Source organism: Oratosquilla oratoria, chromosome 7 (assembly GCF_046742065.1).
Source record: "Oratosquilla oratoria isolate Oo_2021 chromosome 7, ASM4674206v1, whole genome shotgun sequence".
Classification (NCBI taxonomy): Eukaryota; Metazoa; Arthropoda; class Malacostraca; order Stomatopoda; family Squillidae; genus Oratosquilla; species Oratosquilla oratoria.
In genome coordinates this window covers 29301926-29316436 of record NC_134783.1, presented here as the reverse complement: position 1 = coordinate 29316436, position 14511 = coordinate 29301926, and the positions used below count along the sequence as shown (strand labels likewise).

General features: G+C 44.7%; 1 protein-coding gene across 1 annotated transcript in view; it reads left to right on the top strand.

The window, feature by feature from the left end:
- Positions 1–13394, top strand: part of insc (spindle orientation adaptor protein inscuteable) — a 232913-nt gene extending 219519 nt beyond the window's left edge. The window contains exons 7-12 of the mRNA XM_076187846.1: positions 1308–1547; positions 5732–5903; positions 6464–6639; positions 6957–7135; positions 8028–8160; positions 12161–13394. Coding sequence (XP_076043961.1) covers positions 1308–1547; positions 5732–5903; positions 6464–6639; positions 6957–7135; positions 8028–8160; positions 12161–12292 — 1032 coding nt within the window. The 3' untranslated portion in view covers positions 12293–13394. The remainder of the gene's footprint in view (positions 1–1307; positions 1548–5731; positions 5904–6463; positions 6640–6956; positions 7136–8027; positions 8161–12160) is intronic.
- Positions 13395–14511: the final 1117 nt, after the last annotated feature.

Genomic DNA, 14511 nt, shown 5'->3' with positions numbered 1-14511 from the left:
TTTGCTCCCACTGACCTTAAAGCCTCAGTCATCCCAAGCTTGCGACCAGTTTCCGACCTCCTTCGACAGAAAACCAAGCGACCGGTCGGCGACACAAAACCTATGCAAGGATTTTGAAATGGAAAAAAAGTTAATGTGGTTGATAAGATGAAAATCTATGTACTAGGGACTATTCAGTGTGTGTTGTAATCTATCTATAAATCTATCTATTCATCTATCTTATTACCGACTACCAGCGACTTCCAAAGACTACCTGCAACTGGCCAGCGACCGGTCGGAAACTGGTCGTGAGCTCGGTGTGACTGGTCCCTAACAGATTCGTACCCCAACACGTGGCAATCTAGTCCCTTCGGTCACCACGCACAATTTTTAGTGTCCTTCACAGAAGATTTAAGACCTCATGCCCTCCTGACGTCACGCGTTGACTTTTGTGGAAGCGACCCGCCTACCTTTGGCTTCTCGCTATTGGACGGGCCGCTGAACTGTTACAAGTCTCTATAAAGCCGTCCATACACGTGCAGTTTAAACTGACAGTTACAACTGTTCAGTTATAACTGTCAGTTGAAACTGCACGTGTGTGGGTATCTCAGTGATACTGAAATACCCACACACGTGCAGTGTCAACTGACAGTTATAACTGAACAGTTGTAACTGTCAGTTTAAACTGCACGTGTGTGGTCGGCCTATCGATTCACGGCACTGGAAGGGTGGAACATTTGTCGTGATGAGTGTCTTGCGTGGTAATATCGTCATACGAATCGTTTCTGTGTCAAAGTGACATACTTGATGAATATTATATCTCTTTCTTTGTATTTTCTCTCTCTTAACGCTTGTCCCTCTTTCTCATTTCTATCTTATCATTCCCTTTCTTTTATTCCTCCTCTTTTTCTTTAACATGTACTCCCTTTATTTACTTTTTTATCTCTTGTTTTCTCTAAATGTCACACATTTGAATATATTTTCACATTTTCCTTTCTTTCTCTTTGCTATTGAATTATTTTTTGCCATTTCTCTTATTTCTTTCCACTCCAGGCTTCTGCATTTTCTGCTTCTTCTCTCTGCTTCCAAACACCCACCGTCCTAAAAATCACCAAGTTTTGCTTCTTTACAATACATACCATCGATTAACACCAACTTTTCCTTTGCCTGCGAGCCTTCCCTCCCCCCCCTACCTCAACCACGTGGGACCCACCCAACCCCCCCTCCCTTGTCCCCAAGTACCACTTCCTCTAAATTCCAAGGCCCACACTTTCTCTCCCAAAACACATGACCATCAACTGACCATCGCCTTACCCTCACCCCCGCAGGTACTGGTGACGTCACTAGAAGACCCGAAGGAGGAATCCGGGGTTCGAGCGGCCATATCGAACGTCACCGCTCTCGGGCTCGATGGAGGACATATGTGTCGTCTTATTTCGCGTCTCGGAGGCGTCCGGGCCCTGCTTCTGCTCTGCCTGGACCCGCGGTGGCGAGGTCTTCGCGTCGCTGTCCTCAGGGCGTTGGCCACCGTCTGCTGCGTCGCCGAAGGGATCAAGGAGTTCGAGAAAGTGAGTGGTTGCTCTTGTGGTTTTGTATTCACACGTGATTTTGCGTTCGGTCATGGGCGTTTCTCTCTTTCCTATTGTTTGTTTGTCTGTTTATCTGTCTCTTTGACTGTTTGTTTAACTGCATGCCTGCCTGTTTGTTTGCCTGACTGTCGATATCTCTGTTTGCCTGACTGTCGATCGGTCTGTCTATCAGTCTGCTAGCCTGCAGCTTCCCTCTCGCTCTCACTCTCTGTGTATGCGCGTGTACATGTATTTGTGTTTATGCGATTCTATATATGTATCTATGTGTCTACGTGCGTCCATAAGTATGTATGTATGTATGTATGTATGTATGTATGTATGTATGTATGTATGTATGTATGTATGTATGTATGTATGTATGTATGTATGTATGTATGTATGTATATATGTATGTATGCATGTATGCATGTATGTATGTATGTATGTATGTATGTATGTATGTATGTATGTATATATGTATGTATGTATGCATGTATGCATGTATGTATGTATGTATGTGTGTATGCCCGTACGTAATATATGTAATGTATGTATGCATGTATGTATGTATGTATGTATGTATGTATGTATGTATGTATGTATGTATGTATGTATGTATGTATGTATGTATGTATGTATGCATGTATGTATGTATGTGTGTATGCATGCATGTATGTATGTATGTATGTATGCATGTATGTATGTGTGTATGCATGCATGTATGTAATGTATGTAATGTATGTATGTATGTATGTATGTATGTATGTATGTATATATGTATGTATGTTTGCATGTATGTATGTATGTATGTATGTATGTATGTATGTATGTATGTATGTATGTATGTATGTATGTATGTATGTATGTATGTATGTATGTATGTATGTATGTATGCATGTATGTATGCATGTATGTATGTGTGTATGCATTCATGTATGTAATGTATGTAATGTATGTAATGTATGTATGTATGTATGTATGTATGTATGTATGTGTGTATGCACGTACGTAATATATGTAATGTATATATGTATGTATGTATGTATGTATGTATGTATGTATGTATGTATGTATGTATGTGTGTATGTATGTATGTGTTCGTTTATGTGGACTCCGGTGTTTATATGTATAATTGCCGCATATGTGTGTTATACCTGTACATATGTACATATATATTAAGAAATTATAAACTAATTATAGATATTCGAATATGAACATATGTATGTAGCTGCAGTACAGTATTTATTTATATATTTACATGCATGTCTATTTACTTTTATTAAGACAATACGATGAATTTGTGGAGACTGTAAGATATTCAGCATTTTATCTTGTCTTTTTCATGTCCTTGCGCCCTTACGTTCTCCCATGATCCTATCCTTATGCTCTCAAATTATATCGTCCTCACGTCACTAAGACCTTATGCACTCATATTTTTACGCCTTCATACCCTTATAATCTCATACTTTCATATCCTCACATTATCACGGGTTCATATCCTTATACACTCACGTTCGTCACGCCTCTGAGCTTTCTCCCCGAAGTAATGAGTGACCACCACCCATCCCCCCCTCCACCCCCACCACCACCACCCCACCCCCATCCCTGGATTGCGTGGGTTGACAGGATTGATGTCTCTATTTGTGCGTTCCATTTGGCGCACTTCTTCGGTGATCGGTGATCAACCAGAAGCGAGTTCCTTTCTCCTCCTCTTCTCTGATGGAATCTACTCACCCTCCCCCCTCTTCTGGTTCTTCTCCTCTTTGTTCTTTCAACTTTTCCATCTCCATCGTGTGATTGTGTCATTGGTCTCTTGATGTCTCAACTTTCCCTTTGTCTTATTTGTTTTTGTCTATTTTCTTTGTATATATCCATCATTTCTTTGTCTTCATCTTCTCTTTTTCTTTGTCTCCTCTTTAAGTCCCTATTTTTCTTGTCATCATTTCCCTCGCCCCTTCCTTCCTTTTTTCTTCCTTTTCTTTCTACTCCTCTTCTTCTTTTCCCTCTTTCCTCTTTTCTCTCTTCCAATCTCTCTTCCTCTTTTTTTTCCTTTCTTCTTTCTCTTCCTAATCCTCTTCCTTTTTTTTATCCTCTTTCTCGTCTTGCTGTTTCTTCTTCCTCTTTGTCCTCCTCTTCTTTCTACCATTCATCTTCGCATTCCCCCCCTTCCTCCCTCCTCCTTCTTCTCCTACTATCATTCCTCCATTCCTCCCCTTTTATTCTTAGTTCTTTAACCTCTCTTTCTGTTTCTTCCCCCACTCTCATTCCTCCTCTTCTTTCTTAGTTTCTTAACCTCTCTTTCTGTCTCTTCTTTCGCTCTCATTCTTCCTCCTTATTCTTAGTTCCATAACCTCTCTTTCTGTCTCTTCTTTCGCTCTCATTCCTTCTCTTCTTTCTTAGTTCCTTAACCTCTCTTTCTGTCTATTCTCCCCCTACTGTCATTCCTCCTCTTCTTTCTTAGTTCCTTAAACTCTCTTTCTGTCTATTCTTTCACTCTCATTCCTCCTCTTCTTTCTTAGTTCCCTAACCTCTCTTTCTGCCTCTTCTTTCCTCCGCAAAAGGAATTCGCACCGTGCCCCACCCAGACTGAAAGGGCACTCTGCCTTTGCGATGGCAAAGAGTTAAAAAAGTAACCGTAACCTCGGTGAACTCTGCTCAGGAAGGAAGCGGGGGCCAGGGTGGTGGGGGAGTGGGGTGGCGTTGCCGGGGCCAACCCAAACCTCAGACCTGATTTCAGGGTTTCTGTGTCACTTCGTGGAGAAGGAGGAGGAGGAGGAAGAGGAGTGAGAGGAAGAGAAAGAGGAAGAGAGAGAGGAAAAGGAAGAGGAAAAGAAAGAGGAGGAGAAGGAGAAGGAAGAGAAAGAGGAAACGGAGGAGGAGGAGGAAGAGGAGTGAGAGGAAGACAAAGAGGAAGATAGAGAGGAAAAGGAAGAGGAGAAGAAGGAGAAAGAAGAGGAAAAGGAAACGGAAGAGGGGGAAGAAGAGTGAGAGGAAGAGAAAGAGGAAGAGAGAGAGGAAAAGGAAGAGGAGGAGAAGGTGAAGGAAGAGAAAGAGGAAACGGAGGAGGAGGAGGAAGAGGAGTGAGAGGAAGAGAAAGAGGAAGAGAGAGAGGAAAAGGAAGAGGAGGAGAAGGAGAAGAAAGAGGAAGGGGAAACGGAGGAGGAGGAAGAGGAGTGAAAGGAAGAGAAAGAGGAAGAGAGAGGGGAAAAGGAAGAGGAGGATAAGGAGAAGGAAGAGGAAAAGGAAACGGAGGAGGGGTAAGAAGAGTGAGAGGAAGAGAAAGAGGAAGAGAGAGGAAAAGGAAGAGGAGGAAAAGGAGAAGGAAGAGGAAGAGGAAACGGAGGAAGAGAGAGGAAAAGGAAGAGGAGGAGAAGAAGAAGGAAGAGGAAGAGGAAACGAAGGAGGAGGAGGAGTAGGAACATGAAGAGGAAAGAGGAGTAAGATGAAGAGAAAGAAGAGGAAAGAAGAAGAGGTGAGGAATAAGAAGAGTAAGAGGAGGAGAAGGAGGAGGAGGAGGAGGAGGAGGAGGGTGAGGAGGGTGAGGGGTAAGAAATGACCAACGATGAAGAAAAGTAGGAGGAGGAGGAGGAGGAGGAGGAGGAGGAGGAGGGGGGGGGGTAAGGAGTGACCAACGATGAAGAAGAGTAAGAGGATTCGAACCCACAACTATTGAATATTGGTAATTTTAATGTTAGTGTTAGTGATAGCGTTAGTGGTAGTGGCGTTAATATGGACGATGGTACTCCTCGTGGTCATCTTTGCTCTGTCCTAAGGCTCCTTGGGCAAGTGGCTATCACTAGTAGCAGGATGTGTTTGTTGTTACGGCAATAATGATACAAGATAACCAAAGGAACATTTTACTTAATCTTGACTTCCTTCTCCAGTAGTAGTTAAAGGTAAGAAACAGTAATAAATCAATTAGCTTAATCCTTGTTGCCGTCCACGTTACCACTCAGGGACCACTGTTTTCCCGACAAGGATAAGAAATAATAAATAAAAATATTCATAACTTTTTTTTTTTCTTCTTCTTCTTCTTCTTCTTCTTCTTCTTCTTCTTCTTCTTCTTCTTCTTCTTCTTCTTCTTTTTCTTCTTCTTTCTCACAGTGCGGTGGGGTCGAGATGTTGTGTAAGAAATAATTGATAAAAATATTCATGACTTTTGTTTCTTTTTTTCTCTCTCACAGTGCGGTGGGGTCGAGGTGTTGTGTGATGTGTTATGTGATTCTGGTGTCGTAGAAGAGGAAAGGAGTGAGGCTGCGGGGGTATTGGCACAGATCACATCCCCGTGGGTGGAAAGCAACCACCCACTTTCCTCCCTTCGGAGCATTATGAGCCGCATTGTGAAGGCGCTTTCAGGTAAGTTTCGCGCCCACAAAGAATACCTGGGTTTTCTTCTTCACGTCCGTCAAGGGGATTTGAATGTTTGCTCTAGAGATGTGTGTATGTGTGTATAGGCATGGGTACCTCTGGATATACAAAGGTGTATTATTAGACACTTGTACTTATTCACACACAATTACATAATTCTCTCTCTCTCTCTCTCTCTCTCTCTCTCTCTCTCTCTCTCTCTCTCTCTCTCTCTCACACACACACACACACACACACACACACACACACACACACACACACACACACACACACACACACACACACACACACACACACACACACACACACACACACACACACACACACACACACACACACACACACACACACACACGTGTGTTCGTGTGTGCGAGTGTTTCAGTGTGTATATATGTAAGTGCGTGCCAGCTTGTATGAGTAATATCTGTATACGTTATTTTTGCGAAAAATAATTAATTACACAAGTATTGCATATTATACATATTGCACATGTTTTATTTTACTCCAATTATTATATATATTTTTTATTTTATTTTTTTTTCCTTCAGATCTTACGAGTGCAACGAAATCTTCCGAAATCTTTCTGTTAGCGTCGGCAGCGTTGGCTAACCTCACGTTCCTAGACGGCGGTTGCGCAAGCGCAATGCGCGAAGCTAATACTGCGCGAGTCTTGATCAGAGGTCTGCGCAGACAATCACCACTCTCCGTTTTCACTATGGATCAGGTAGGGTGAAGGTGAATCACGTTTTCTATTAATGATAGCATGAGTGAGTAATGAAAATTGTTATATGCAATGTTGAAAGTACTTTTTTATACAAGAATGTGACTCGAAGTTACAATGGACTTGATCAAACTAATAATGCTGAAGTAGAAGAAAAGACATTTTAAGCGAAAGTAACGAAAGCAAGACAACGACGGATGCTAGCAGACTTGTTGGCACATTAAATGGAACCACTGTCTTCGCAACAGGAAACTGCGAGGTCACGATACCAAGAACCAAGCTCTTACTAAACAAGTTCCTCTCTCTCTTTTACGGCACAGGTGGCCACCGTTCTCGCGAACTTGGCCAGCACCCCCGAAGTGGCGGAAGACGTACTTGTCGAGGGCGGCGTGGACACCCTCGTCGGGCTCCTGGAGGTACAGCTTACTGCCTCCTCTCGCCTCCCAGAGGTCGCAGCCACCGAGCGAGTACAACAGAAGTCCGCGATTGCGATCTCCAGGTATGACGGATCTCGAGACCATTTGGAGTTGCATCCTTTAATCCACCTCACCTTTCTTCTCCCCATCCTCCTCCTCCTTATTTCCTTCTTCCCTTCGTCCTTCTTTTTCTTTATCTCTTTCCCGCCTCCTGTCTTCTCTTCTTTCCTCCTTCCTTCTTCTTTTCTCACTTTCCTTTCGCATCCTTCCCCTCCCATTGTTCCTTCCTATCTCTTCCTTTCCTCTCCTTCTCCCCCTTTCTCTCTCTCTCTCTCTCTCTCTCTCTCTGTTTGTGTGTTAGCGTGCGTATGTGAGTATGATTGTGTGTGTGTGTGTGTGTGTATGTGTGTGTGTGTGTGTGTGTGTGTGTGTGTGTGTGTGTGTGTGTGTGTGTGTGTGTGTGTGTGTGTGTGTGTGTGTGTGTGTGTGTGTGTGTGTGTGTGTGTGTGTGTGTGTGTGTGTGTGTGTTTAAGACAGATTGAACATTTTTAGAAGCTCTGCCAAGGGATTCGAACCCTGACCTGTGCGTGCATAATCACGAAGCCAAGACGCTAGCGACTGAGCTACGTGCGATGGTTCGTGTGTGTGTGTGTGTGTGTGTGTGTGTGTGTGTGTGTGTGTGTGTGTGTGTGTGTGTGTGTGTGTGTGTGTGTGTGTGTGTGTGTGTGTGTGTGTGTGTGTGTGTGTGTGTGTGTGCGTGTGTGTGTGTGTGTTTGTGTATACATATGTGTGTGTGCGTGTATACGTATGTATGTGTATGTGTATATGTATGTGTATGTTTATGCTTGATCGAGTAAATTCGCAGTACGGCATTGTTAGAAAACCGTATAACCTTATATATGGACACCAATTTACAATAATACTAATTCGTTACATCCATGCTCTTCCTGAACACTCTCTCTTCTCTTTCTTCAGACTGTGCGGGTGTTCCAAAGGGACCGCAGCAGCTCGTCGCGTGTTGGAATTGGGTGGCGTCCGACGTCTTGTTAACCTATGTCGGGATGAACAAGCTCGTAACCATAGCGACAGCGTCCTCGTAGCTTGTCTGGTAAGTAGTGACTCTGGTGTAATGTCTTTGAGTAGATTGATTCGTTTTGATGGTTCTATCTGGCTTTCGGATGTGTTTTGTTATAGAGCTACGGTTACATTAGTTGGACCATCTTGGACCAAATACAACTGAATTGTTGGAATCCAACCATTTCGTTGACTAGTGTAATCGTAGCTTCATGGTATTCCTTTGACTTGAGTACAAAGTGGGGAGTGATAAGGTAGGGTGTAGGCGGGTGAGTCTGAGTTGGGTTAGGGTTAGGGTTGGGTTGGTGGGGTGGTTGCTTTAGGTTAGGGTGGGCTGGGTTGGGGTGAGGTGGCCTGCGATTGGGTTATCCTGGGTTAGGTTGAGTTGGGTTGGGTTGGGTAGGGTTGGGGTGGGTTTAGTTGAATTTGGGTAGGGTTGGGGTGAGTTTAGTTGAAATTGGGTAGGGTTGGGTTGGGTTTAGTTGAATTGGGTAGGGTTGGGTTGGATTTGGTTAAGTTGGACTGATTTGATTTGGGTTGGGTTGGGTTGGATTGAGTTAAACTGGGTTGGTTTCGAGTTTGGTGGAGCAGTTTAAAATGAAGGTTTAAGAGTTTGCCTCATTCGAAGTTTTTATGGCTTATACATTCTACTCCAACCGTCGTCATTTTTTTTCTTAGCTGTGAGAAATCTACTTTACAGCGAAACAGCTATGGGCTCCTCCCTTTCAATACAGTGACGGGCTTTGTGTATTTAGTTCTGGCAAAAGCCAGATTATTTTATACAGATAAATGTATGATCTTCAGCTATAATGAGATTTCGACCGATGGAGAGCTCCTTCAAACCAAAGTTCACCCTTTCGGTTACACGAAATCGTCCATCATTAGCCAGAACAATATCTAAAGAGCGTGTCACCGTATTGAAGGGGTTTGGGTTTGGGTGGAGCCAGCGGAGGGTCAGTGGTAGTGCCCAGCGAGCATTAAGGACTTGAACGCCGAGGGAGATCTTACAGCCACGATCTGTGGTCTCAAATTTCGAAATACCCCCACAAGGAGGATAAACCCTAAGAATTTTTGAGAGGTTTTCCTGGAGGGTCTTCGTGCAAAGAGAACATTACCAGGAGACCCCGCAGTCATCATTCTTTGAAGAACAAAGCCCGCAATGGGTTGGAAGTGGCCAAGAGGGTATTCTTCTGTCGTGCCGCGTAGCGAGTTGTTTTCGACCTCCTTTAGCGAGCCGCGGGTCCAATTTCGAATCTAACGACTACCGGTATTTTGGCACTTGTCATGAAAGTCCAAGCATAAAGGGCAAAGGTGACGGCCTAGGTCCCAGATCAGTGCCTTTTACCGTAAGCAACTCTTCTTTTGGACGGTAATCAGTTTCTTCGGTGAGCTAGTGGCTTCAGGAATGGATGCGTTGGTTATTCCTGAAAATCCATTCTTTAAACTGTTTAACCTAGTACCATGACTTTCATGTTTTGTAAATGATTAGTGTCAGACTATTTTGTTCCTCATGAGGTGGGCGTCAGAGGGAAGGAGTTACTGTCTCAATAAGCCCTTACAAAGCATAAGTTCCTCACAGTTAAATAAAACGATCTGACGCCAGGTAGAGTAGAGGACCAAAGTCATATAACGCATAGAAAGCTTTAAGCTATTCAAATCTGTGACATAGGCTCCTTTATTAATTCTATTTTTACTAACAACAGAGGGCTACTTAGCTTAGGGGGAGGTAGACTTGTTAGCAAAGAGGTTAAGGGGCGATGGGGTCTCAGTCAAACGGAAATACCTGAAGTTTATGTTCATTTCATGTATCGATGGTTCTCACCCAAGTCTGGGAGGGGGCGCTCAAAATTACAGACATATACCTATACTATACAGACATATACCTATACTACAGACATATATCTATACTACAGAGATATATCTATGCTTAATGTAAATCTTTGTAGCATCAGTAGCTGATGGATGCAAGACTTCTTTAATGTGACATTGCAGGGGTTTTTAGTAGGTTAATGAACAGCATTACATAAATCCATGGACAAACAAGCTGGAAACCTCTGCTGTATACGAATTAAACAGCCTGGTAGTAGTCTGAACAAACTCCATGGGGTTTCTGTCTGAGATAACAAGACTGAATACTACTGTGTTTGACCTTTAGTAACCTTTACACAAGAGCATCATTGTGACAAGTACTTCAGCTACCTCATTACAGTCCCACAGACTCTTACCACGTTCCCAGGCTCACAAACACCAAGGTCTCGCTGATCAACCTCATAATTCCCACACGATCAACTCCTTCCGAACTGAAGGAATCCGACTCCGCGACCCGTGTGTTAATCCTTCCCCCTCCTCCCTCCCCCTTCCCACCTCCACCTACCTCCTCCTTTACCTCCCTCTCTCCCTCCTTCCCTACCTACGAGTACCACTTTGTACAGTCCATGAAACCCAGAATCCCTGAAACTCTCTCGTTTTCTTTTTCCATTTAGTTGCTTCCGCTTACTTTCAACACTTACTCATTTCCTCCTTTCGTTCTTCTCTATCCCTTCCTCCTCCTCCTCTTCCTCCTCCTCCTCTTCCTCCTCCTCCTCTTCCTCCTCCTCTGTACCTCCTTTTCCATGTCCTCCTTCTCCTCCTCCATTACTCCCTCTTCCACGTCCTCTTATTCCTCTTCGTTCTCCTCTACTTGCTTTTCCACGTCCTACTCCTCCTCTTTCTCCTTTTCCACGTCCTCCTATTCCTCTTCGTCCTACTCCTGTGCCTTCTTTTCCACGTCCTCCTATTCCATCTCCTCTATCTCCTGCCCAACCTCCTCCTCCTCCTCCTCCTCCTCCTCCTCCTCTTCCTCCTCCTCCTCCTCCTCCTGCTTTTTCTTTGCCTCCTTTGCCCTCGAGTTAAAGAATCCCATTGACCACATTACGGAGAGCCATTAACCCACCAACCAACCTGACGACACCTCCCCCTTTCTCGTCGACGAAACCTTTTGATTCACACTCACTCGCTCACTCACTCACTCTCTCACTCACTCACTCACTCACCCACACATCCACACATCCACTTACCCAGTCATCCACCCACTCACTGACTCACTCACTGACACACACTGACTCACCCACTCACTCACTCACTCACTCACTCACTCACTCACTCACTCACTCACTCACTCACTCACTCACTCACTCACTCACTCACTCACTCACTCACCCACACATGCACTCACCCAGTCATCTGCTCACTCACCCACTCATTTACTCACTCACTTACTCACTTACTCACTCACCCACTCACTCACTCACTCACTCACTTACTCACCCACTCACTCACCCGCTCACTCACTCACTCACTCACTTACTCACCCACTCACCCACTCACCCACTGTCTCACTCACTCACTCACCCACTCACCCACTCACTCACTCACTCACCCACTCACCAACTCACTCATCCACTCACTCACTCACTCACTCACTCACTCACTCACGCACTCACGCACTCAACCTCTCACCCACTCACCCACTCACTCACTCATCCACTCACTCACCCACTCACTCACTCACTCACTCACCCACTCACTCACTCACTCACTCACTCACCCACTCACCCACTCACTCACTCACTCACTCACTCAATCACTCACTCACTCAATCACTCACTCACTCACCCACTCACCCGCTCTCTCACCCACTCACTCACTCATTACTCACTCACTCACTAACTCACTAACTCACTGACTCACACACTCACACACTCACTCACTCACTCACTCACTCACTCACTCACTCACTCACTCACTCACTCACTCACTCACTCACTCACTCACTCACTCACTCTCTCACTCACCCACTCACCCTCTCATTCACTCACTCACTCACTCACTCACTCACTCACTCACTCACTCACTCACTCACTCACTCACTCACTCACTCACTCACTCACTCACTCACTCACTCACTCACTCACTCACTCACTCACTCACTCACTCACTCACTCACTCACTCACCCACCCACTCACTCACTAACTCACTCACTCTTTCTTTTCAGGCCGCCCTTCGGAAGATCGCCTCAATCTCGACTCCTGAGGATCTTCGTCAGCTCAACGCCCCCGAACTACTCGAGCCTCGCCTCCTCGACTCCTTCCTCATTTACTCTTCGAGGCAGGAGAGCTACGTGTAGGGAAAGTCGTCGCCTGCGACGGACAGCAACCGTGTCGATTAACCGCGACGATAAATTACGGTCAGCGGTGATGGCGCTCTCCTCAGTGGCAACTTGCGGTCAAGAGCTTATCCCGGTTAGCGTCGATTAACGACGTCTGGTAATTACTCTCAAAGGTGATTAAGGCAAACAGTTCGCCGACGATTGCAGCCCTTCTTCTGAAGACTCTTTCTGGTCTTCTTGACCGAACATCACCCTCTGCGTACGCTGGAGTACCAGATCTTCTCGTCATCTTTGACATTAGCAACTTTAACATACTCATTACAGAGTGATGCTCTCCATCGGTGACTTGTCTTCGATCTCCGCGTGCTCGCCCTCATTTAAACTCATTCATACACGCGGTGGACACATGCCATGTATCCTAACATAAACATATCCAAGTACAATCCTACAACATAATATGAGAAGATATCACACGTCGATAGCAATACTGTTCTCTGGTAGTAAAACTACCAAACAACCAGTAATAGCAACCTGTTGACAGAACATGTATTAAAACGACATTATATATCATAATTGTTCTTATGAATTTTTATGTCATCACCCACCTTTGCTATACGTATTGTTATATAGATATAAATGCCTTCTAGGAACTGTCTTCGTGTACATCTCGCTTGTTTACTAATACACGTATCACAGTCATTGATCACAGACTCGGTTCATGTACCACATAAATCAAGCAAGTATGTAAACAGTCCCATTATTTTCCAACCCTTCCACTCCCCGTGTAGTTCGGGACCCAGTGTATTCGTATTCCCATGTCCTACCACCTGTGGAGGTTATACTTCCACCTATCTCTTTTTTCCTCCTCCTACGCTCACTCAGTTCGCTTACACGCACACACAAGCCTACTGTCACCCCAAACTAGTCATGTCATTCATTACCTCCCAAAGTAGCCAATACCCTACCTACCCTAACCTACCTTATTTTACCCTAACCTACCCTAACCTAACCCTACTTTACCCTACCCTACTTCCCTACCCTATCTACCCCACCCAAACCCTCTCCGTCTCATTGTACATAATGTACAGAACTACTCGTTCATAATAAAATGTTAAATTGACTGAATGTGTTATTAACTCTTTTGTGTTATCCCTGACAGTTTACATATTACCGATAGAATAAGTGTTCTGTTATCTTCGTCACAGCCAAAGCGATTGAAAGGTTTCAAAGTGGCCTTTCATAGTGAACGAGTTTTGTACATTATCTTAAGGCAAAGTGCCACCAAAGGAGAATGAAAGAGAGAGAGAGAGAGAGAGAGAGAGAGAGAGAGAGAGAGAGAGAGAGAGAGAGAGAGAGAGAGAGAGAGAGAGAGAGAGAGAGAGAGAGAGAGAGAGAGAGAGAGATTTGTTTATATAGATTTATTACGCTCATAGAGCGGCAAACCTGGTGCAGTAGGTACTCTCTATTTATACAAAGTGTGCGTGACGCGCAGGTCACGTTACCACGTACAGTGAAGCTGTTCGACAATGATAAGAACATAAGAAAGAAGGAGACCGCAAGAAACCACAAGCCCCACACTAGGCACTTCTATTACATTCTGTAGGGGGAAATATATTGGTAATCAAGGTGAGAAGCTTTAGCATCCACCAAAGTGCAGATGTCGAATTAGGACAGTGTCTAGGTTATTGTCAGTTAAAAAAAATGTGACACACATGTATTAAGTCTTAGCTTTGGGGCAATAGGTCTCTTACTGATTGGCATTCGAGGCAGTAGTGGTGGAGACGGCGTTGGGACGGTCGCATAGCTTGCAGGTGGAGTAATGTGGTACGTCCCCGGCCTCAGAGACTTGCCACAGCGGTCTGTAACCCAGGTGAAGCCGTGAAGTTACTGTATTGTATCAATTAAGGAGGAGTCCGTCCTTGCGATACCTGGGGAGGGAGAGATGGAAGTGGTCGTAGTTTTGTATTTATACGCTTTGTGCGCGGTCTGCATTCATGCGGTGGAGAGTGGTTAGAAGGGTGACAGAGTGTATGATCTTGTAGCAGAGGGAGGAGGGTGTGGCATCGTCGGGCAGTGGCAGTTTACAGGCATTTTTGGCAAGGAGATCTGACTTTTCATTAGGAGCGATTCCAACGTGGGAGGGAATCCACAGGAAGCTTATGGTGAGAGAGTGTTCTTGAGCTGTGACTAGCTGTTGTACAATGTGATGGATGAGGGGGCGGTGTATGGGTTGTGAA